This window comes from Borostomias antarcticus (genome assembly GCF_949987555.1).
Source record: "Borostomias antarcticus genome assembly, chromosome: 3".
Taxonomy (NCBI): domain Eukaryota; kingdom Metazoa; phylum Chordata; class Actinopteri; order Stomiiformes; family Stomiidae; genus Borostomias; species Borostomias antarcticus.
The window spans coordinates 36,483,041-36,509,037 of NC_140236.1; the positions used below are offsets into that span (position 1 = coordinate 36,483,041).

At 44.4% G+C, this 25,997-nt stretch overlaps 1 protein-coding gene across 2 annotated transcripts in view; it reads right to left on the reverse strand.

The window, feature by feature from the left end:
* Positions 1 to 2,175: 2,175 nt before the first annotated feature.
* LOC311307540 (guanine nucleotide-binding protein subunit alpha-11-like) overlaps positions 2,176 to 25,997 on the reverse strand; it is a gene marked incomplete at both ends in the record, with an annotated part of 30,872 nt that continues 7,050 nt past the window's right edge. The window contains 6 exons of one of the 2 annotated variants that reach the window (XM_084436356.1): positions 2,176 to 2,366; positions 3,705 to 3,858; positions 6,994 to 7,123; positions 13,724 to 13,852; positions 16,609 to 16,763; positions 18,636 to 18,820. In XM_084436356.1, the coding sequence (XP_084292482.1) occupies positions 2,176 to 2,366; positions 3,705 to 3,858; positions 6,994 to 7,123; positions 13,724 to 13,852; positions 16,609 to 16,763; positions 18,636 to 18,820 (944 nt within the window). Of the gene's footprint in view, positions 2,367 to 3,704; positions 3,859 to 6,993; positions 7,124 to 13,723; positions 13,853 to 14,366; positions 14,499 to 16,608; positions 16,764 to 18,635; positions 18,821 to 25,997 lie in introns of both variants that reach the window. The other variant, XM_084436355.1, reaches the window with a different exon arrangement.

Sequence of the window (25,997 nt, forward strand, 5' to 3'; positions counted from 1 at the left end):
TAGAGTCATTTCATTCTCATTCAATCTAGCTAGTAGTAGCCCTTGTAATGAAGTTATGAAACTCACCTGAATTACATTGAGAAAAAAAATCTTTAGAGATATCTATTGGCTATGGGATTTTAAGAACTAACAAGCAGAAGACAAGCTATGGGATTAGAACCATTACCCAACAGAAATTCTTGAATTACAAAATGCAAGCATAGACCAGTAAAAATTCAACCACTGATTATTTTTTTTGTCCGTTTTCACTTTCATATTTGCATAAAGCAACAACGTAAATGGAAATGCGTCTTTCCACTCTTTAAGCATTTAAAAACAAACAACCACAAATAAAGTCTCCAGAGAAAGATTAATCATTTGCCCCAAATATATCGCCCCCCCGCCCCCGGCAGAATAGTCTTCCTGACTGGAGGAAACAAGGGAGCATAAATCCAGACTATCAACATCTGGACATCTGATCCATATATATAGATGAAACAAATATTTACTCTTGTTTACACCGACTGTTTATCAAAATATTGGCCAAATATGAAAATTATATCATATTATTCTCATAAAGAAGGTCTGAACTGAGCGACCATCTTGTGATTAAATCAGCTGGCAGCTCTTTAACTAAACTATTGCTCCAGACTATTCCGTTTTTGTCATCCACACATTAAGTACAGCACGTTGTTCACCTTCATCAAAAATAACAAACTAGAAGAAACTGAATCACAGTACAAAACATTATTATCCATTAGGCAACTGGTCAAATGAAATTATTAATGGCAAATTAACATATGGATAATTTAGCAAACATACAGTATGTGAACCAATATTTCAGATTTTACTATGACAGAACACGGGCAAATATAAACATTTGGCTTCAGTAATCATCACCCCATTTTCAAATATATTGGATTTGTTCATATCTGAACTGCTATAGTGATGCAACAGATACTGGCAACTTGATTGTATTTACAGAAAACAAAACGTTTTTTTTTTTTCAATTTGGCAAGTGGGACAGCATTTCAAAGACAACAAATAATATAAATGAGATACAAGTAGTGCTGCCATGTATCTGCATCTTCATATCTCTTTATATTAAAATAGCTTTGGGGGGGATGAGAGAAGTAGTGTAACAACTGGGACAGTGGGAGATGTGGAATGTGATAAAAGTTGCTCTCTTGTTCATTTTGGATTAACATTTACATCAAAAAGCTGTAATAGCAATAGTGTCAATTACTAAACATTTTTAAAATATTTCTTAATAAACACAGAACAATATACTTCATCTCTCCATCCCTGCTCGGTCTGTGTGTGAGCTGCGTCAACCTGATTTGAACTCATACACTGAGTTACATTCAAAAGAGCAACTTGGCTGACGCTTAGCTGGGGTGAGGAGAGGAAAAACAACCTCACCCACTTGGAGAGTCACGTTTCTCACTACTGTTGATACTTTCTGTAGTGCTTTAAAATACATTACCCATAACCCCACTGCAGCCTGGCGGGGCGTCATCCCTCGACCCCATCCTGCAGACAAGAGACAAGCGGAGGAGCAGTGACAGCGCCATAATCCAGCTTTACCCTCCCTCCATTAAAGCACGCCACCAAACCGGCCCGCCCCCCACCCCCGTGCACCCTCCTCAGCACCAGTAAAGTGCCTGCCCCCCCCCCCTCCCGATCAGGGGCCGGAGGTCTGGTGACAGGGCTTCCCCGGAGCAGGTGAGCCATCGGGGGGGGGAAATGACAGGAACTGTAAAACACCTGCTGAAAAACTGTCAAGGACTATAAAAGAACAAGAGGCAAGAAGATAATGGAGCTGGGGGGGTGGGTAAAACATGTGACTGTGGTGTTGAGTGTGTGTGTGTGTGTGTGTGTGTGTGTGTGTGTGTGTGTGTGTGTGTGTGTGTGTGTGTGTGTGTGTATGTGTGTATGTGTCAACTGGTGAGAATATACATGTTGGTTTGTTTGGGTTCATTAGTGTCCATGTGCACTGTGTGTTGTGCGTGGGCTGCATGTTTCAGTCTGTCTCACACCAGGTTGTACTCCTTCAGGTTGAGCTGTAGGATGGTGTCTAGACCAGGATGTAGTCTAGACCAGGATGTAGTCTAGACCAGGATGTAGTCTAGACCAGGATGTAGTCTAGACCAGGATGTAGTCTAGACCAGGATGTAGTCTAGACCAGGATGTAGTCTAGACCAGGTTGTACTCCTTCAGGTTGAGCTGTAGGATGGTGTCCTTGACGGCGGCGAACACGAAGCGGATGTTCTCCGTGTCGGTGGCGCAGGTGAAGTGGGAGTAGATGATCTTGTCGCTGTCAGGGTTCAAGTCTATAAACATGTTCAGAATGAACTCCCTGCATGCCTGGGCATCTCCCTGAGGGCCTACACACACACACACACACACACACACACACACACACACACACACACACACACGCGCACACACACACCCACACACACACATGCGCACAAACACACACGTTACCACTCAGATACATATGCCATACTGATCAGAAATGCAAAAATAGATTTGGTTGGCATTTCACTAGTCTGGCTCACAGGATGTAGGTTTTTGGGATAAGCCTCTCATTGGCACCGGCTATTTCTCCTGGCGCCAATCAGATTCAATCCCCTGGGACTATTTGTCAAGTTACCATACCATTGAAAAAACAACACAAGCTTAGCACCACCCTAGTGTGATTGCCCCCCCCCCTATCCCAGAATGATAACTGGTTGTAAGACCAGCATTTTATTTTAATCTAGAGCCAATTAAGAAAAGTTGATTTATGTAATTGACCTCAGCAGAATACATTTTCCTGTGTGTGAACAGAAAGACTAAATTAATCTAATAGTTGATTCCAGGACTTTGAACTACAGTAAGCCGTTCAAAGCTGAGGTGTAGCTACCTCTGGCGTGACAATAGCATACTGTATGATAACATCATATATTTTGGCTTTATCCCCAATTTTGCTGCAATAGGTACGTTAGTACAGTACACAATACAATTCAATACATTGTTATACATTTATTACAAGTGGGCAGCTGTGGCTCAGTGGTAGAGCGGGTCGCCCAATGATCGTAGGGTCAGCGGTTTGAATCCCGCCTCCTGTTCACATGTTGAAGTGTCCTTGCTGCCGCCATTGGTGTGTGAATGTGTGTGTATATGGGCGAATGGGAGGCCATTAAAGCGCTATATAAGTGCTATATAAGTGCAGTCCATTTACCATTTTACCATAAGTACACATATCCTTAAAGAGGTTGTTGTGCAACTTCTTTATTATCAAGTTGTAATTGATTGAAATAATATATGTATTATTTTCAGTCTATTTTTTCACTGTATATTTTTGCTTAAATTTATGTTATGAATCTCATTCATTTAAATTAATTGTTGCCTTTTGAATCAGTGCATCAAAAGGAATTAAAGCACCCCTATATTTCACTCTGGAAGGTGTACTGAATTTATGTTAATCATCTTGCCACAAGGTGTCACTATATACTCACATAACACAATGAGGAATATGTTTGTATTCATAACTCCACCAGTAACAACAAATATGATTTACATTAAATTAAATCATTGTTCCCTACAACTGACTGGGTTTTGGGGCAATGCAGGGAGATGAAAGGGCGGTGTTAATAGGTAAGGGCAGTGTTAATAGGTAAGGGCAGTGTTAAGAGGTCAAAGGGCAGTGTTAACAGGTAACACAGTGAGAAACTCACCATCAAACTCTGGGAAGTAGTCCACCAGGTGAGAGTGCATGATCTTCTCCTCCAGGAGGTCCTTCTTGTTGAGGAACAGGATGACCGAGGAGGTCTGGAACCACGGATATGTGACGATGGTCCTGAACAGTGCCTTACTCTCCTCCATCCGGTTCTGAAGGAGGGAAAGAGAGGTAGACACAGAGAGAGAGAGAGAGAGAGAGAGAGAGGGGGGGGGGGGGGTCATTTTTGTGGGTTTACACTTTTGAGGTAATTGGCTAACTTGTGCTGGGAAAGCTAAAGCAAATGCAAGTGCTTGTTTCTGGAACTTAATCAAGTGCACGGTCTTCCACTAGACCAGGGGGAATCAAGTACACTTCTAAGAGGTCCATTTTGACAAGGTGGGCTCAAGCCAGGGTCCGGTGGTGATGCGTGCGTTTTTTATGCCCTCAACACAGATTTGTTTCCTTGCATATTCCTATCAAATTATTGTATAGCAGCAGGTATGTTACTGTGAAATACGCATGGAAGTTAAAATATTGTTCACTTCAGTTGTATGGACCCCAACTTACTTTAAAGTCGCACTGAAATGAAAAAAGCATTCTGTCCCATTTTGGTTCACATAATTGGTCATAGTGTTCACCTATTCAACGATGTATGCCAAAGAAATGTACAAAATTCTACTTTTGTTGTAATCCTATATCAAAATATATAATTTCTTACTTCCTGGAAAACGGTAGGTCACGTGCAATGACAACAACAGGTACCTTCGATTTTAGGCCAATAATCTCACGACATCCACCCGTCAATCAACGCTATCCTTCTATCGAATCGGTCTAAAGTTCTTAAAACCCGTCTACTTGTCAATGTTCCAATCAAATTCCTCTAAACGCATGTCCCACCCTCATAGCTTGTTTGCGTCGGAAATACGTCAAACTACGGAAGTTAGATGATCTCAAACGTCCGTTTCTGTGCGACTTTAAAATCAAATGAAGTAGGCTACATTTCAACAATATTTCAACCCGTTTATTGACACTTCACATTTAGGAGGGATTATAAATAAAAAGTAGGTTACTATAAACTATTAATATACTACAAAGGCTGCGCAGGCTCAAACTAGTTGCCTACGCTCCGTCAAAAGAGAGAAATTCTCATTGATTTGTCGGGTTAAAGACCAGCAGGCGGATCGCGGTCCTGATCCAGACCCAGAAGCCGTCCAAACCGGACCGCGGTCCGCCTGTTGGTGATGGCTGCACTAGATGCTTAGTACATCTAGTGATGCATGCAGGAGGATGTACTGTAGATTTCCTCATTCAACCTGGCAGATATGACAATGTTTTATAAACTAGGCCTATGACCAATCAGATATGACAATGTTTTATAAACTAGGCCTATGACCAATCAGATATGACAATGTTTTATAAACTAGGCCTATGACCAATCAGAAAGCTTGTTGTCCTAGAGAGCGTGCATGAACAGGGTGATCCTATCATTCCTAATTCCATAATTCAAAGGCATGCAGAAAGCATTTTGAACAACAAACAACAAACTGACAAGTATGGATGGGTATCGTTAGGATTCTATCGATACAGATATTACTTGTTATCGATGCTCTGCTCGATACTACTCTACCATTTTGGGACTCGTAGGTAGGTACCGCATTTGTAACGCGCTCCCCATCCAGTTGTTACACTGGCCCGGAGCGCCATTCACACACCAATGGCGGCAGCTGCCATGCAAGGCGCTTGACTGCTCATTGGGAGCAATTTGGGGTTCAGTGTCTTGCCCAAGGACACTTCGACAGGTAGTCAGGAGGAGCCGGGATTCGAACCACTGACCCTACGATCACTGAACGACCCGCTCTACCAACTGAGCTATACCGCCGCCCGTACACCGCCTGGGTCTCAGTTGGGCTTCATTTACATAGTGGACAATCACTATAATATACTGATCCTGTGTGATACTTGTCCGGTCATTGCTGGTAATGGCTACTTCTTACACATTGGAAAGCTCCACTATGATGTTTCTCTTTTCAAGCCAAGCAGGTGTGAGGGTGACTGATCATGTGCCTCTGGAAGGGGGGTGGTAACTGGGGTTAAGGGCTGTGGTCATCTCCCTACAGCAGGGGTGCCAAATACGTCGATCGTGATTGACCAGTAGGTCAGAGGCTATGCTGGTAGATCTCCAGCCATTCCAAAAAATAAATAAATAAAAGGCGACTGGATGACGTGCATATTGACGTTGCGCATGTGGAGGCAAGCAGTCACGTCACCTCTCATGTTGTCCAAATGAGCAACTTTTTCCTGCTGCTACTTTGTAGATTACAAGTGACCTTTTGTACTGCCGTTTAGCGGAGTATTTGGGTGATTTAATCATGTGTGGGCTGATTTCATCATTGTTGAGGCTTGTATGTGTAGCTGATAGCTGATAGTAACCTAGCAATATCAATCAGAAACTTGAAAAAAGTCAGAATTATGCAACCCTAGCTGAATCCATTCAGTGCCAGTCATAAGTCATCAGAGTGTATTGTGCCGTGTGATTGAGTAATTTAAGAAATTTAAGAAATTTCTTCTTAACTCCACTTACGAAGTTCCCGGGACAATTCTGGCATTCCTGAATGGTTTCTTATCTCGGATTTGTTCTTATCTAAGAACAGGATTTAAGAACGCGGAAATGCAGGTAGGCCAGATTGGAGTGCGCCCGTTTGCAAGGGCTGAATTTATGAGAAATTCAAGGTGATTGCGTTCACATCAAGTCTACAGACACCCTAGGCATCCTAGCATCCTGGCTCATCTGCTACTATCAGTGTTAGCATTAGCCGCTTCGCTAAAGCAGTCAAACACGCTTCACTGCTTCACACTTACTGAATGTGATATTTCTAAGTGCTTCATGAGGTTGCTGGTGTTACCCTCTTTGGACACAACTAGCTTTTTACATAAATTGCATTTAGCACCGTCGGTAGATTTGGTGGAGTAGCGTTTTGCCCTGTCCGCCACTATGCCTACTTCCTCGAGAGACACACAATAACAATGCTAGATCATCGCCCGTCACTAGCAGCTTTGTCATGATTAGGCGACGAATGCCAGCTGCATTGGCTGATATATGAAACGAGCGCGGCTCCATGGATTTATGACACAAACGTGTTAAATATTGATAGCAGCACCGGTATTGACCCAATGATTGACCCAATTACTGACCCAATGACTGACCCAATGACTGACCCAATGACGTACCGGTACCAAAAAATACCAGTTCCCGATACCCATCCCTACTGACAAGACTAGCAAGGTGCTTTCTGCGTGTGTCTCACCTCATTGTCGGACTCCACCAGGACCTGGTCGTACTCGCTGAGCGCCACCAGGAACATGATGGAGGTGACGTTCTCAAAGCAGTGGATCCACTTCCTCCGCTCTGACCTCTGACCTCCCACATCCACCATCCTGTGAGGAGAGGGGGGTGGCGAGGATGAAGGGATGACCGTGAAGGAGGAGAGAGGGTTCGCCGTTAGGTTCAGGATTCTAATCTGCTACTGATATCATGCTGCATATTTTCTTAGTTGACTAATTTTCGTTGATGATCAAAAAGCTCAAACTAAATTGGATTTAGCACTAAATTGAATTTGATCGTAGAAACACCATCAAAACACATTACAAGACAGATAAAAGAAAGACAATCTTATTCCACGTCAGGGGCCAATGGTAACTGAGCCTGCCTCAGGACAGCTCTCCATCATGGACCTCAAACACTCAAAGGAGTTATGTTGGGAGGACAACACAATAAGGCCTAGGAACCACACAATACCTCATGATGTAATGAGATTGAGCTACTTCTTATGGAGAAGAACAACTACATCAGTGCAAAGGAGCATTCTGCCTATGGTAGCAAACAGCAGCAAAAAAAAAAAAAAATCTATACAATAATAATAATAACAACAACAACCTGTCCATATTAACATCTTGCAAGGTTGCGGTCATCGGTCTGCAGGATTCACACCTGGTGCCTTTAACATGTAATCTAATAATTATTATTACCACTCTGCAAATGCAATTCCCTGACTAGTTTGTGTTCAGGCTGAACACGTCCTATGCACTGATGCAGTAGTGTGGGCGCAGTAACCCTGCAGCACGGTCCAGAGAGGGTCCAGAGAGGGTCCAGAGAGGGCGCAGAGTAAACCTGCAGCACGGTCCAGAGAGAGCGCAGAGAGGGCGCAGAGAGAGCGCAGAGAGGGCGCAGAGAGAGCGCAGAGAGAGCGCAGAGAGAGCGCAGAGAGAGCGCAGAGAGAGCGCAGAGAGAGCGCAGAGAGAGCGCAGAGAAACCTTAAAACCCCACGTTGAACCCAACAGAAGAAAGGAAACACTAAAGCTGTGTTCGGAATCGCTCCCTATTCACTAGATAGTGCACTATATAGGGCGTCAGCCATTTTGTTTGTAATGTCCGAATTCTCCACGGAATTCTCGTTCCCTATATAGTCCACTATTTATTACCCACAATTCAACTTGATTTGCAGGGAACAGCGCATGTACCCTACGTTTTCTCCGTTCCCTAGGTAGTTCACTACATGGTGAACCCTATCTAGGGAATAGGGAGTGAGGGAACGAGGGAGCGATTCCGAACACAGCTTAGATGTGTGCAGAGTTTCTCTCCCCATTCCCAAATAAGTGGATGCAGGTGCGTGTGAGAGGCCAGACCCTCAACACACTGGCCTGTCTGGAACGCTGTTCTGAAGGAGTATGAGCTGAGTGGCAGGGTGGGGTGTGGGGATGGTGGCGGAGGGGGACCCCTGAAGCCTAAATCAACCCCTAGGTCCTTGATGCTGCTGGTGGAGAGCAATGAGCAGGTTTAAAGTAAATCAAATGTTAAAATATTTACATACAGTTATACTTTAAAGTATTTTGACAGTAACAATATTTTTGTTGTTTTAGCTCGGTACTCGACTTTGGAATTGCAATGACACAATGACCATGGGGTTAAAGTGCAAACTGTCCGCTTTAATTTGAGGTTATAGTCATCCATATAGGGTGAACAGTTAGAAATGTACACCTCTTTTTTGTACACTACATGTACCAGGTGTCATGGCGTCACTCGTAAATACAGCTTCCAACACTAACCCACGCTGGGTTCGATCTCTGGGGTCTTTCATACAGTACACCGCCGAAAAGCAAGGATTCAATGGCGTGTGTGGCGCTATTTATTCTGAGGAATGAATTAAACCAATTCCGTTTGGTTACACTCGCCCCCCTCACTCATTCCACACACTACAGACCACAGCTGGTCGAGCTGAGCCCAACAGCTGTCTATCCGGAGTCACCGGCACCAACGTCACAGTTGTCACTGTGCGGCTTGTCAGTCAGTACTGCTGACTTGTCAATGCACATGCCCACCTCTCAAACATCTCTTTAGCCAGCTACGCCACCAAAAAGCCAGCCAATGGGCGGTATTTATACTGAGGAGTGAGTGGAGGGTTAGGAGGAGGGCGGCTGTAGCTCAGTTGGTAGAGTGGGTCGTTCAATGATCGAAGGGTCAGTGGTTCGAATCCCAGCTCCAACTGTCCACATGTCGAAGTGTCCTTGAGCAAGACACCTAACCCTAAATTGCTCCCAATGAGCAGGTTAGCACCTTGCATGGCAGCTACCGCCATTGGTGTGTGAATGTGTGTGTGAATGGGTGAATGAGAGGCCATTGTAAAGCGCTTTGAGTGCCGCTAAGGTGGAAAAGCGCTATATAAGTGCAGTCCATTTACCATTTAAGCAATTCAACTCAGTGGCACATACAGCACATGCACCATTTAGGGTGCTTATAGGATCTCAACAGATTAACATCAAACACAAAGTAGTCATGCTTAGTACTTGGGTGCTTATTCTTTCTATGCAATGAATGCCTGTAGTATGCATGTAACAGTCAGTTAGGCATCACCAAATACTGGGTGTGTGTGTTCCCTAGTGATGCTGCCAGACGAGTGGTTTCGCCATCTTACAATACATTCCAGGATGTCAAGGGGACTTAGACTAAAGCTGTGTTGGGAATCGCTCCCTCGTTCCCTCACTCCCTATTCCCTATATAGGGTTCACCATGTAGTGAACTACCTAGGGAACGGAGAAAATGTAGGGTACATGCACTGTTCCCTGCAAATCAAGGTGAATTGTGGGTAATAAAGTTGGACTATATAGGGAACGAAAATTCCATGGAGAATCCGGACACTACAAACAAAATGGCTGATTCCCTATATCGTGCACTATATAGTGAATAGGGAGCGATTCCGAACACAACTTTAGTGCCTAAGTTTTCTCTTTAGAAAGTGTAATGGCAGCCATACATGTCCGGTGACGTTTTATCCCATATGCTAAGATAAGCCTGTGGTTTACCAAAAAATATACCAATAAAAGCTTAAATGATTTACTAAGTTTCAGATGTTTCAGATAATGTTTTTTGATTTAACTGCCTGATAACATGCCAATATTCTCCTCTCAATTTTGCCAGCGTTCAACATCGCCCCTCTGGATTACCTTGTGAAAACAAGAATTGTAATGTTAAGTCTATGGAAAAGCCGGGCTACGCCAGGAGCAGTTGTTTTATCCTATAGAAAACAAACCAATATGAAGTACTAGCCAATCAGATGAGGCTTAACTTACTAAACTGTGAACTAAACCTAATATAAACTAAACTGATTAGGCAAGATGCCTAAAAAACACAGGTTAAGCCATCAGGGTCTGGTGTCTCTCCAATCAAATCTGCCAGAAGCCAGCTTCTTTCCAATCAAATCTTATCATGATAGGCCCATGTTCATCCATCATCGCTATCAGGTTATCCAACGTTGGCTACTTAGCAGCAACAGACAGTCCACAGCCACAGTGGACAACAGAGAGCCTGAGTATTTGGTGGAACACGGTTTCAGAAAACAACCTTTTCAATTGCAGCTCCAAATAAAAGATGGAAGCTCTCCACCTGCTGAGAGAGAGGATGCCTCATGGGAGAAGTGGAGTTTCCAGAAGCTTTTTTGCAGATAATTATGCTAGAGTGGTTAGCTGGTAGTTCTGTTAGCCATATCCCCTGTTTGACCTGGCAGCAGCTGCTGGGTCACAGCTGGTTTTGTGGATCTCAAGAAGGCTGTTCAGAGTAAGTCCAAAAACCATAATTGACACAAGTTACTGTTTTGCTGGGGACATCTTTTGTCTTATTTTTTTTTTCCGGGGTCTGCCTTTGTTATTCTAGTGTTTGTTATTCTCTTCGCTGTAACATGATTGATTAGTGTGCACTGCCTATTTTATTTTAATCATATTTGATCGTGCGGAGCTTAAGTTAGTCCATGCAGGTTATGCTGGCTGCCATGACTCAGCTTTGGAAAGGTGTCACGTTTTTGCCCTCGATGGTTTTGACTTGTTCATAAATGCAATTGTCTTGCATGTAGTTGTGCTGTACTTATTTCAATATTATAGTACGTGGTCTATTTACTTTGCTGTGGTCTCAATCTTCATCGCCAGTTCTGCTGTGATGTACTGTAAGTTGGCTGAATTTATTTATTTACTTTAACCTTATGCAACCTAGTGTTTTGTCGTGTTTTTATTAGGCCTATATCATTTATTTTTATCTATATACATTTTCAGGGCTCAAAGGTTTGCAGTTATAGGTTTATATAGTTTTTTACTCGTGCACTGCCTCTTTACATACCACTTTACTATGTACTGTAACTAGCTGGAACCTGGCCATTTTGCTCAAGGCTCATTTGTGGTTTGTGTCTTGTATTGTACCCTTTGACGTGAGGGTTTTGTGTGTGTGGTATTCTTTGTGTGGTAGACTGTAACACAATATTGGGCACATACAAAGAAAGCGGCTTTGAAAGCATGTGTGTTACTTTTGATGGCCTAAAATGAGGGCGCTACAACAAACGCTAATTCTCAATAGCTGTGACCATGTACGCACATGCGTAGGGTATGGGTCTTGTGGACATTTTTGTGTACTGACTGAACAATGTTATGTTATTTTTTGTTATTTTTATTTATAATGCGCCCCCCAACCAACTGTTACATCAGCCCGGGGCGCAGCAACAATCAACTGACCGACCGACAAAGCAATTCAAACTGCTGTAATTTCATTTCATTTCAATGAGTTCAGTTCGCCAGATATAATAGAGAATAGAGATAGAATTGTAACACTCAAATTAAAGCTTAAAGTCTATACTTCAACATCATGGTTTAACCTCATTAAATCACTTCAGAACCTTTGGAAAATGTTGGAGCACCATGCCAAAACAACAAATAATATTATCACTGTTCATATATTTTGAGTTAACTCTAAACTGCGTATATCGTCTTTAAGGAAATCAAGGAGATCATGTAATAATTATACAGCAATCTACTACAATCCTCCATTTGACCATTTTTGTGGCAACAAGATTTGCCCCCTAGACCCTAACACCATGGAGAGAGAGACAGACAGACAGACAGACAGACAGACAGACAGACAGACAGACAGACAGACAGACAGACAGACAGACAGACAGACAGACAGAGCAAAGCATGCTGGTTAGTCTATCCTTTCCACCTACTTGTGTGTCAACAGAATAGGGGCTGAGGGTTGATTATGAATTTAGGGAGGGTGATGGGACGGCGGAGGGGTGGAGGGGTGGAGGCAGAGAAAAGAAGGGAGGGCGTGAAGACAGATAAAGGGAAGGTGTAGAGGAGGGAGATACAAAAGGAAGCTGTTGAAAAGTGAACTCATGAACAGGGAATGAGAAGAAGAGAAGGCCATGATTCTTCATCAGGGACCAAACAAGCCCGCTAGTCAGTGGCCTCTTAATTAATTAATGTTGGGATCACTGTTCCCATATAGCCTGCTAGACAGGATTGCATCCAATGAGGCAAGTTGGCCTTGAACCAGTTAAAAACGCAACATGATACGCTAGGAACAGTGTGACATTTAGCAGTGCCACTCAAGGAGGTGGACCGTTCAATAGGCTGTGCCCTGCTGCCTTCTTCCTCGCTGGCTGCGGAGCCAAGGGGGTCTTGAAGAATGGGGGTCGTCCAGGTTCGCCTGCCTAAAATAAAAGCTCCTTCACATCAGACGACCTCCTTTCCTACAGCAGGGATGAGTGACCTACTTACCGGCATAAGCTGCTCCTATGAAGGATGAGCCCAGAGAAATGACATTTTCTGCGACTTCAAAAGGCAATTAGGAGAGTAGAGCTCTGATCGGAGGCATGTTTGTTTCTCTGAAAGGCGGCCTTGTGAAGCTGCTGTCCAGGCTGCCAGACAGTATCTCTCCCTCACACAAGTGCCTGTGTAAAAAGGAAATCTCTCCCATCACAAGTCTCTATAATCATTGGCCAGAACTCACTCATGCCAAATCTAACTAGCTACATATTCATCCTTATTCATAACGCTACTCCTGATTTCTTTTCTTATCCTGTAGAATATGAGCGTAATTTAGGAAGTGGTCCGTAACTATGCAGTGATTCACACAGCAGGTCATCCAGCAGCAGCAGAACAATGGGATCCTCTCCAGTCCAACTTCATTGTGAGCTCAGAGTTATTTCTAGACTAGCTGAGCGTAGGAAGGTCTGACATGTTGGCTTCCTATCGCTTTGCACTCTTTTGTAATCGCTCTCTCGTTCCCTGGCTCCATTTCCTCATCTCTCTCTCTCTGTTCTGCACTCTGGTGACATGAGCTCCGTCGATCTCCCTGTGCCAAGTCCAGGGGGCGTACCCCTCCTCCTCCAGGACGAACCAAACACCCTGCCAGCTAGTTCTGAACCATGTCAAACCAAGGGCCACAAGTCACAGCTCCGAATACTATCAGTTCATTGGGCCTCGTTGTGCAAAAAAACATTGATATCTGGAATTTGAAATCACTCGGGTTCAAATCAGCAGAATAATTTGAGATGTGCATGAGCTTAAGCCCTGTTTTTTAAACTGAGTCTGATCACAATAAATGCACAGTCCACATGAATATCAAAACAATGATGATTTGGGGAGGGGGGAGGGTGTAAAACACTAGGGTACACAAACGGGGAACGGGGGGTTAGTTCAAGTGAAGGTCTCTTCTACCTGAAAATGATGCTTTGCAAGTCGAAAGGGTACTCTATGATCCCAGTGGTTGGGATGCGAACCCTAAGCACATCTTGTTGGGTTGGTAGATAGGATGACTCAGCAATACGATCCAGATCACTAAGATAGCTAGACGGGAAGAGAGACAGGAACGACAACAACAGAGAGGAGAGAGAGAGAGAGACAGAGAGAGAGAAAGACAGGGATAGTGAAGCATGACAGCCGATATTCCCCACCGAAAGAAGTGCACCCACCGGACCCCACCGAAGAGAACATTCCGGAGAGTTCTGGGGGGAGGCTGACCCTTCACCACCACCCCTCCCCCACCGAAGGTTGGTTCAATCCCTGATGGCAGCTTATGAGACTGAACAATCTTTACACCCCCCCCCCCTCCTCTCACCTAATCAGATCAACCTCAAATCAGAGTTTTTATGTAGGTGGGCAAATGTGCTGGCAGTGGGCAATGTTCTAGAATGTTCTAGAAAGACTCCTTGATCTATATTTAGTGATTTGGCGGTGCCAGTCTGGTCCAGTCTCAGGGAGCGTGCCACCAGGGCTCTTTACTGTGCTGTGCGGAGCAGTAGTGGGTGACGACAGGCATCGGCGGGGGGGCAGTGCCAGGAGGGGCACTTCACACCAGTACCTGAAAATTACAGTCTCCAGGTCAAAAGGGTACTCAATGATGCCAGTAGTGGGCACTCGAACCCGCAGGATGTCCTGCTGAGTGGGCACGTAATCATCGCCTGACGTAATTCGGTCTATATCGCTAAGGTAACTGTGGAATGAAGGAGGACAGGTGACACGTGCTAGATGACGCACAAACACTTGAACACACACACAAACGCACGCACACACACACACACACACTAATACAGTCAAGCCGGAAAGTCTGCACACCTCTTTAACCTTCTCATGTTTTATTACTTTACGGACTTATTCTATAATAGATTGAGTTAATTTTTTGCCTCAAACATCTACAAACAATAGCCAATAATGACAATGTGAAACCAGGTTTTTCGGAAATATGCAATTTTATTTTAGTGACAAAAACAGGTTATTTAGGGGTTAGATATCTGTACACACCCTTAGCGTAATACTTGGTTGATGCACCTTGGCAGAAATTACATCTTCAATGAGTCTTGGGAAAGAAGCTACGAGCTTGGCACACTTTGTTTCTGAAGATTTTTTTCCCATGCCCTCTTGGCATATCCTCGCAAACTCCTTCAGGTTGGATGGGGAGTGTCGGTACATCGCCATTTGAGCGGTGCCTTGTTTCCTCCAGACGTGACGCTTGGTATTCAGGCCAAAATGTTTGGTTTCATCAGACCAGAGAATCTTAATTCTCATGGTTTGAGAATCATCTAGGTGACTTTTGGCAAACTCCAAGCGGGCTGTCATGTGCGTTTTACTAAGTGGTGGCTTCCGTCTGGCCACTCTACCATAAAAGCCTGATTGGTGGAGTGCTGCCTGGATGGTTGATCTTCTGGAAGGTTCTCCATCTCCACAGGGACACGCTGGAGCTCTGTCAGAGTGAACCTCGGGTTCCTGCTCTCCTCCCTGGCCAAGGTCCGTGTTCCCTGATCGCTCAGTCAGGCCGGTGGCCAGGTCTACAAGTCTAGGAAGAGTCTTGGTGGTTCCAAACCTTCCCTGATCGCTCAGTCTGGCCGGTGGCCAGGTCTACAGGTCTAGGAAGAGTCTTGGTGGCTCCAAACCTTCCCTGGTCGCTCAGTCTGGACGGTGGCCAGGTCTACAGGTCTAGGAAGAGTCTTGGTGGCTCCAAACCTTCCCTGATCGCTCAGTCTGGACGGTGACCAGATCTACAGGTCTAGGAAGAGTCTGGGTGGCTCCAAACTTCTTCCATTTATGAATGATGATGGCCACTGTGTTCTTTGGGACCTGTAAAGCTCCAGAATGTTTTCCGTACCCTTCTCCAGATCTATGCCTTGACATGATCCTGCAGATATTTCCTTCCTTCCCATTCCATGACCCCCTGGTTTGGAGTTTGCTCTGAGATGCACTGTGAACTGTGGTACCTTAAATAGGCAGGTGTTGGCAATCCCCAATCTTGTCCGATCAATTGAATTTGCCAATTATGTTGTAAAAACATCTCAAGCAGTATCAGTGGAAAAAACATGCACCTTGGCTCACTTTTGGGTGTCATATCAAAGGGTTTGCAGACTTGTGTACATTTTACATTTAGATTTTTAATAAATTAGCACGGATGTCTAAAAACCTGTTGTTTTTTTTTAACACGGATGTCTAAAAACCTCACTTTGTGATTATGGGCTATTTTGTGTAGAATTGAAAAAGAATGAGCTCAATCTATTGTAGAATAAATCTGTAACGTGCACACTTTCCAGCTTGACAGTATTATGGACAGTAGTTTCATATGAGTTGAATATGAATTAATCGACTACACACATTTAAAGGCCTAATCTTTGTTAGTATGATAAACTGAGCATTTCTAACAAAAATATATTGCTTAAGTACAAAAAAACCATTTAGGTATAGCTACATGAGTTAGTCCAAATACGACAATGGGAGGAGTGGGATGAAAACAGTGAAGGTTTACAAGGTGAGGCGTTCTCCATCTCTCCTTAACCCTTTCGATACGACCACGTCACCGGCAACATTTAAAAAATATCTAACAAATATTTAATAATATTAAAAAAATATCTAACAAATCAAAAAAATTCCTGGCTCCAACACTTGCTGAAAGCTGAGAAACTGCGCTTTCTAGTATTATAGGGAAAATCCAATTAATATAAAAAATGTTGTCACTGTACTTTCAGGGTTAAAAGGGTTAATCCACACTCACTGCCCCCCCACCCGTACCATTTGCCCCCACCCCCACCCCCACCCACCCATGCGTCGGGGGGACGTACTATTTGGTGGAGTCAGAGAGCTGGTACTCCCTCCTGCGGTCGTAGGCCTCCTGGATGCCAGGGTCTGTCCACAGCATCTTCACTGCGCTGATGTAGGGCTCGTCGAATGACGTCACAGTCTCCACGTCCACCTCTTTCACCAGCAGTGAGTTGGACTGGACATCAGGACACAGAGGGGACAGGAGAGCAACGTGTCGCGCCCGCACCACAACATCACAACACATCATATTTATACTTCTAGCTTTGTAAGATTTTAACATACGCACGCGGCAAAAACATTGACGGAATCCTTATAATCGCGACTTTCCGGGTTGAGCACAGTCAAATAATGTTTTTTTTTTTTTTTTAAGCAGCTCAATTACACAAAAAAGTAAGCATGCATAACCTTGCATGTTACTGTCAGACACCCAGCAATGTACAGACCACTTTCTACTGACATTCTAACAGGTGCAAATGTACCTGGATTGATAGGGCACTTTCTCTGTGGACATCTATTCACATTCTGAATAGGTAACGGGGCACACACGTCACACTTTTGCAACTTCATTTTTGTCTCTTGGACTATGTACAGCATGATCCTTGTTTTAAAATACACAAAACAGTTTCCAGATCCTTCCGCTGTGCCCTACTGTGAGAGCATGGCAAGAGAGGGCTGGAGAAGCAGTTCTTTATATTTTATGGACTGGTTTACAGACAGTTTTATGGTCTGTTTGAATATGGTTTGTATTTGCTGGTGCAAACCCTACAGTATAAACTCTGACTGGACAATTGGGCGCCAAGATTGCCAGAGGACAGCTGTTGCCAGAAAGTCTGGCCTCTGAACAGATGAGCATCTAAACCGTAGTCCTGGACACATGCTCAGACTAGGATGATACACATGCTCAGACTAGGATTATACACATGCTCAGACTAGGATGATACACATGCTCAGACTAGGATGATACACATGCTCAGACTAGGATGATACACATGCTCAGACTAGGATTATCCACATGCTCAGACTAGGATGATACACATGCTCAGACTAGGATGATACACATGCTCAGACTAGGATGATAAACCGTAGTCCTGTCCACATGCTCAGACTAGGATGATACACACGCTCAGACTAGGATGATAAACCGTAGTCCTGTCCACATGCTCAGACTAGGATGGATCCATGTGAAAAACCTGTCCATATCAGAACCTGCATTTTCCTTTTTCTGCCCACAACAATGCAGACATTTATAGTTTGGATGGCATTTTAGTATTCTAGCACAGATACTGTACAATGTGAAAGCAAGTTTATATGTTAATTGGGCTATTACAGATCAGGTGTAAGATAAAGCATGCAATTTGATATTTTGAAAATAAGTAAAGGAGACTGGTATTGTTTGTGAATGTACCGATAACACTGGGCCTCACAAGTTCTGTTCTTAAATGTAAGAAAGTTTCTAAAGAAAGCTGCCGTCTGATTCGTGACGTGTTCGTAAATCTCCGGATGAGTTCACACCTGCCTTCTCATAATGGATGAGTTCACACCTGCCTTCTCATAATGGATGAGTTCACACCTGCCTTCTCATAATGATGGATCCCATGGTTTCGCAGACTGAATTCGCGTGGCTGGAAACAGTGTAAGTGGAATTTAAGAAGAAATGCTTCCTAAGAAATTCTTAACTTTGTTGGTGAATGAGGCCCATTGGTTTTTCACTGCGGGGTTCACCCCCACACTGCAACAATATTATATATTTTTAAACTATGTCAACAATATGATCATCAATACATTCAGCTTCCCCAGTTCAGATGAGGTACTCTGTTAAAGGTATATTCCACTCAATTTAATTTATTGTAAATAAGGAGAGCTAAGGCACCACATTTTTAAGCGATGTAGATGTAGATGCTCATATACGTTACATAACACGTGGCCGTCCGTCCGCAGCATGAGATTTAGACCAATCTCAAGTGGTCGATACCGTTGCACGCCAGCAGAGGGCAGTAGAGATCGCTCATTAAACCTGCGCCCCTTACGTTCCCCCCCAGACACCCACCTTGTTCTCGTCATACTTGTAGGGAATCTTTAGGCTCTCTGTGGCCCGGCACATGGACTGCATGGAGGTGAAGATGTTCTGGTACACCAGCCGGGTGTAGCCCCTCTTGTCCTCGTCCGTGTAGCCCGTCCCATGGATGATCCTCATCTGTTTGATGAAGGTGCTCTTGCCACTCTCGCCCGTACCTGAGGTGGACAAACCAGAGAGTTCACAGGGGTCAGCAGGGCTCAGTACTCCCGAGTAGGGCTGGGTTTTAAAAATCGATTCATCGATTCTGAATCGATTCATGAATCCCAAAATCAATCTTTTATTTAATGAATGAATGAATAAATGAAGGAATGAATAGTTCATTAATTCATTCAATGATTCATTCATTCATTTTTGGAAATCAGTATCGATACCCAGCCCTAGTATTGATGTGTTGCATAACTTGGCAGTCATGTAATTAAGGTTACAGCTAAAAAAAACAGGTTTTAGTAACACTAACCGAATCGATATTGAATCGAATCGTGATAATCGATTCTGAACCTTGTGAATCAGAATGGAATGGATTCTTGAAACACCCAGCCCTACTCCCTTTTTGTTTTCTTTTTTTAAAGAGATCTTTTTGAGCCACCGTTTCACTAATCATATAGTAGTTCTACAAATTTATCACAGGAAAATAAACCCTTGATTCAATTTTATGGCCGTCATCTGCAAGAAATGACAACCACCAGCCTTCCACAAACACACACACACACATAATATAGAGTATACAAGTGTTCAAATATACAAGTAAGGATAGGTGAACACATTAGACAGACATTCACCACTTTAGGACACTGCCATTTGAATGAGTGTGTTTCTATCAGAGCAGCTCTCACCCATCCTCTCCCAGTACCAAGGCTGAGTCAACAGGCCGTCGGCTGCAGTCAGCTAGTTCTCCTTTCTCTGCTCTCCCTCTCCTCCATTCCTCTGCTCTCCCTCTACTCCATTCCTCCTCCTCTCCCTCTCCTCCTCTCCCTCTCCTCCATTCCTCCTCCTCTCCCTCTCCTCCTCTCCCTCTCCTCCATTCCCCCTCCTCTCCCTCTCCTCCTCTCCCTCTCCTCCATTCCTCTGGTAACCCTCTCCTCCTCTCCCTCTCCTCCATTCCTCCTCCTCTCCCTCTCCTCCTCTCCCTCTCCTCCATTCCTCTGGTAACCCTCTCCTCCTCTCCCTCTCCTCCATTCCTCTGGTAACTAGGGCTGGGTATCGAGTCGAATTTCAAGAATCGATTCGATTCCGATTCACAAGGTTCAGAATCGATTATCACGATTCAATTCAATTCGATTCGATTCAATATCGATTCGGTTAGTGTTATTAAAACCTTTTTTTTTTGTTGTTGTAACCTTTATTACATGACTGCCAAGTTATGCAACACATCAATACTAGGGCTGGGTATCGATACTGATTTCCAAAAATGAATGAATGAATGAATCATTGAATGAATTAATGAATGAATTTATGAACTATTCATTCCTTCAATTATTCATTAATTCATTAAATAAAAGATAATGGGATTGGGATTCATGAATCGATTCTGAATCATTTGATTCAGAATCGATGAATCGATTTTTTGAACCCAGCCCTACTGGTAACCCTCTCCTCCTCTCCCTGTCCCTCCTGTGCCCAGTGCGACCCCCTCCCTCTGTGTGTTCTACTGCCCTGGCACACCTGCCACGCCAGGGAGCTACAGTACGTGAAATAGCCCCCTTTGCATAACGTCTGTTTTCTCAAGCCTCTGTAGACCTGCTGCTGTTGCTCCTTTTAAACCTCAAACTCCCAGAGAGGCGGTGGGAGATTTCCTCCCCAGCTCCAACACCCACAGATGGGCTGGAACAACACTTCAAGAGCGTAGCTACTGTTGGATGGCACTAGAAGACAAGAACACTACATATCCCAGAAGGCAGCACTGAAGTAGCAGCAAGTGACTGCCTACAAAATCTGACACACTAGCAAGCGCAAATTCACAATAGCTGTGCCGGTGACCAAGTACGTACATGTTAGGGCTGGGTATCCGTACTCGATACCTTGTAGTACTGCATCGAAACAAACTGATACCAAGTAGCATCGAAACGTCTTCAGTCAAACCAGTCAAAAACGTACTTCATTCGATCCTTTTTGTACTGAGATCTAGGAAAATGGTCCAATCACCGCAAGCGTTCTTCAATTTAATGCGACGCGTGATTGGCCCGTTACGGCAGACAGCTACAATCCGTCTGGTGAAATCGACTGCAACTGCGAGTTGTTGTCACAGTTTATCACGCTGAGGTAATGCCACCAAAACGCTCAAAGTCATGGTTATACTACACGCCTATGGCGTATGGTAAAAATAAATGCAAAAAAACGCGGATTTCCCCCATTACCTAGCTAGCTAGCATTAGCAACCCTACTGTAATGCATTACTTAGTGCATTGGTTACTTAGTGGTAGTTTTAACTTCTGTAGCAGCGAAATGTGTTTAGGCTAACGTTATTAACTAATGTTATGCTTAATGTTAAGACCCCCCTAGGCCTTCTACCACCACACCTGCTACTGCTGATGTTACCACCCCCAGCAGCAGCCTTGACACACCGTTCACATTAGCTGCAAGGTCACGGATGACTGAAAAATGTGTAGTCACTGTCAGTAGTTATATTGTAATAAATGCAGTTTGATACTTAAACACATTCAAAATGTATTCTTGTAAAAAATATTTGAATGTGGGAGGATTGATGGCATTTTACACAACTGAATGCTTCCATTCACATGACGGTTATGGAATGGAAAAAATGCAAAAAAGAAATTTGAAAGTATCGATTGAAGTATTCAATTGGTATCGGTATCTTTAAGGGTACTGGTATTGGTACTAGTATCGTAATTTTTGAAATGATACCCAGCCCTAGTACATGTGTGCAGTGTGTATTTGCAGCCAAACCCAATTTTTGTTGACCGACCACCCACCCACCCATCCATCCATCCATCCATCCAACCAACCACCCAACCAAACACCCAACCAACCACCCAACCAACCACCCACCCAACCAACCACCCAACCAACCAACCAACCACCCAACCAACCAACCACCCAACCAACCAACCAACCAACCAACCGACAGAGCGAGCTACAGAGCTGCCGGTCGCAGCTAAAAAAAAATAAAAAAATAAAAAAGGTTAATAACCCTTTTAACCCTGAAAGTACAGTGACAACATTTTGAATATTAATTGGATTTTCCCTATAATACTAGAAAGCGCAGTTTCTCAGCTTTCAGCAAGTGTTGGAGTGAGGAATGTTTTAGATTTGTTAGATATTTTTTTAATATTATTAAATATTTGTTAGATATTTTTTTAAATGTTGCCGGTGACGTGGTCGTATCGAAAGGCTTAAGGCTATTCACTTCTTAACTGTCCTGAGCATGTCTGGGACAGCCAGGGGCCATGTTCTGCAGCTGTGGCTCAGGAGGTAGAGCGGGTCGTCCAATGACCACAGGGTTGGCGGTTTGAACCCTAACCCGGCTCCTCCTGAACCCCAAATCGCTCCCAATGAGCAGGCTAGCACCTTGCCTGGCAGCTGCCGCCATTGGTGTGTGTATGTGTGTGTGATTGGGTGAATGAGAGGCCATTGTAAAGCGATTTGGATAAACGCGCTATATAAGTGCCGTCCATTCACCATTTAGGGCCGGCTCACTCAGGGACCTAGCCACAGCAACAGCTTTGTCCGTGTTTATTTTAATCAAGCTGTGGGTGGAAGTAGTAAATGCAGAAATCTCCCACCTGGGGATTATTAAAGTGTATCTTATTGAAGGAAGATTGTTGTCAGACACAAGCGTCTTACTTAGCTGTGATGCCTAAGCATTAGTAAACTGCTAGTCTTGCTAAAGCCGCATTAATGAGCGTGCATCCAGCCCCCCCACCCACACGTACACACACACACACACACCCACACGTACACACACACACCCTTCTCAGCAGCTGAGAGCTCTGAAAACCAGGTTTCGTTCAGTCCAGCTTCAATGAGAAGGACACAATTAACTGCAGTCACATGGCCCTGGAGACTTCTCTCATTGGCCCTCATTCATGCCGCCAATCCCATCGTACGAATGATCGGGTGTTGATAAATGTGGTGGATGAAAACAATCGTCATTTAAATATCACGACCCTACATATTCTGGCCTCACCCCTGTAGTTAACGGCATGGAGATGGAGACACCGGGAAGAACTCACTCAGAGAAGGCCCAGAGGACGCCCACACACCGGGAAGAACTCACTCAGAGAAGGTTCGGAGGTCGCCCACACACCGGGAAGAACTCACTCAGAGAAGGTCCGAAGGTTGCCCACACACACACCGGGAAGAACTCACTCAGAGAAGGCCGGGAGGACGCCCATACACTGGGAAGAACTCACTCAGAGAAGGTCCGGAGGACGCCCACACAGAGGGAAGAACTCACTCAGAGAAGGTCCGGAGGACGCCCACACACCGAAGGCCCGGAGGACGCCCACACACCGGGAAGAACTCACTCAGAGAAGACCCGGAGGACGCCCACACACACACAGGGAAGAACTCACTCAGAGAAGGTCCGAAGGTTGCCCACACACCGGGAAGAACTCACTCAGAGAAGGTCCGGAGGAAGCCCCCAGAGAGGGAAGAACTCACTCAGAGAAGGCCCAGGAAGCCCCCAGAGAGGGAAGAACTCACTCAGAGAAGGCCCAAAGGACGCCCACACAGAGGGAAGAACTCACTCAGAGAAGGCCCAGAGGACGCCCACACACCGGGAAGAACTCACTGAGAGAAGGCCCAGAGGACGCCCACACAGAGGGAAGAACTCACTGAGAGAAGGCCCAGAGGACGCCCACACAGAGGGAAGAACTCACTGAGAGAAGGCCCAGAGGACGCCCACACAGAGGGAAGAACTCACTGAGAGAAGGCCCAGAGGACGCCCACACAGAGGGAAGAACTCACTCAGAGAAGGCTTGGAGGACGCCCACACACCGGGAATGGGAGACTGGGTGACAAGTAGGAGCATTAAGCTCATCAGGTCTTATTGCCGTATCAGTATGTGTGTGTGCAAGACACGTACGTGTGTGTTTGTGTGTGTGGTGACAGTGTGTGTGCGCGCGTGTGTGTGTGCGGTGAGAGTGTGCGTGCAGTCACAGGCAAGCACTGGCTCAGGCATACGCAATCAATAGAGGCAGCCAAAGGGTTCTGCAGGATTTACAGGAAAACCATTGACAACACACACTGAGCACAGTCAGGAGCATGGGCTAGTTTCCGGTTTCACGGTATTCACCTCCGTTTGAAAAAGTCATGGTTCTAAAACCACTAATATTTCCCGTCATACTGTTCTGACGGTATGAGCTGTTTTTTCCCCTTAGGTTTTGTCCCCTAAGTGAGGTAAGCAGAGGAGGTTTATGATCAATCGCTACTGCCCTCTGCTCTGCTGGTGTGCTCATGCTACAAAGGGACACGAGGATGTGACACACTTCGCGTATAGAAGCGGTTGTCCCCCTTAAACCCCCCCTAAAAAGGTGATTCCACGTGAAAAAGAGGTGATTCCACGTGGTACTTTGTGTACAACCCGTGTATAATGGCTGAAGGAGGTTAACCCCCTGAACATTTCCCCCCCCGTCCCAAAAAAGTCATCAGTATGGAAATATATCGGTTATCCCCCAAAAAAGCATTTATTTTAATTTTAAGTATTTGTTTGTTTGTTTGTTTAGAAAATAATTCAAATATGTTCTGTTAACATGCAACATTTACTAATGCTCCAATTTTATATGGTATTTAAAAATCACACCCAGGTGGTGAAGTACGCAGTGCAGGTAATATTAGCTAGCTAGCTATGTCTTATGTTGAAATTGCTTGATGTTTGGCTGTGTTGGCTGTATGAGGATGCATCTAGCTAGCTTGGGGCACCATGTTCACTAGCTAAGCTGCTAAATGATTGTAGTAACTTTCTAAACTGATTGCTAGCAAGTTAGCGAGCTGACGAAGTGTAATGTAAGGCTACAAGACCGATGCCTCTTTCATAACGTCAGTTAGCCTAAGCTGGCTAGCTATCTCTTATGTTGTTAGAATTGCTTGACATTTGGCTGTTAGCTGTGAATGTATGAGGATGCATTCTATAGTGACTACATCATGTGTTAGGCTGGCGTTTGCTAGCTAGTGTAACTTAGTTGAGTTAGATTTGGCGATCTGACAAAGTGTTGACAGTTGTGAGATTTTGTGGAATTGGGTTAGTTTTGTTAGCTAACTTATCATTGCAGCATTAGTTGGCTAGCCACACGATAGGACTGTCATGAGCCATGAAGTGCAGCATTGTGTGACTAGTTGGCTAGCCACACGATAGCATTGTCAGCAGCCATGAAGTGCAGCATTGTATGACTAGTTGGCTAGCCACACGATAGGATTGTCAGGAGCCATGAAGTGCAGCATTGTATGATTTGTAGCTACCGCATTTGGAGATGGATGCACGCGCATGTGTGTGTGTACTGTTGTAAGTTGGGCTAACAAGGCTGTCAGTGGACTGACATTACATTATATCCGGGAATAGCTAATAAGTAGGCCCTTTTATTAAAGTCATCAACTGTTCTCTGTTGTCTCATGTGAGTGTTTGGGGACCGGCTTCACCTTGTAAACAAATGCAGGTCTGCAGCTGTACTGAACGGGTATAGCATTTACCGTTTTACGACAGTTGTGCAAAAGTGAGTCTGTAGGGGGCGCCAAATCACAAAAACATCACAGCCTCCATTGGGCCGCTTTAAAAATAAAATACATTCAGGGCAGTGGCAAAAGATGTGTAATATTTCATTTTATTTTTATTTTTTTTACCCAAGATTTTACAATAACACATTTTAGAGGTGTGTGATACTGTGAAACCGTGGTATTTTTGCCTAAGGTTATCATACCGTCAAGATCTCATAGTGGCTCATTCATAGTCAGGAAAGAGCCATTTCTTAGAGGAATGGTCCATCTGATACTGTATGGTCCTCTCCCTACAGCAGTTAAACAGTATGTACATTAGTACATTATATACATTAACATCTACTGTACATTAGTACAGTATGGCTTGAGGGGCCATCCTCCTATCCATTAGAAAACCAACAAACAAACAGCCTCATCTGAGAAAAGTGTGCCTAGTGCGTGCCTTTCTTCCACACTTAATTCAACAGAAAAATAAAACGGAGAGGATAAAACGGAAATGTGCATGACCTATATATTCAACATGATGAACAAGTTGACCTCACACCCCTGAAAGGTGCAGTCCTCTGATCAATGACCCACGGCGTTATCCGGAACAGAACACGCGCCACAGAACCAGGCCTTGCCTTCCTAATAACCATAAGCCCAGCTTTAATGGCAAAAATC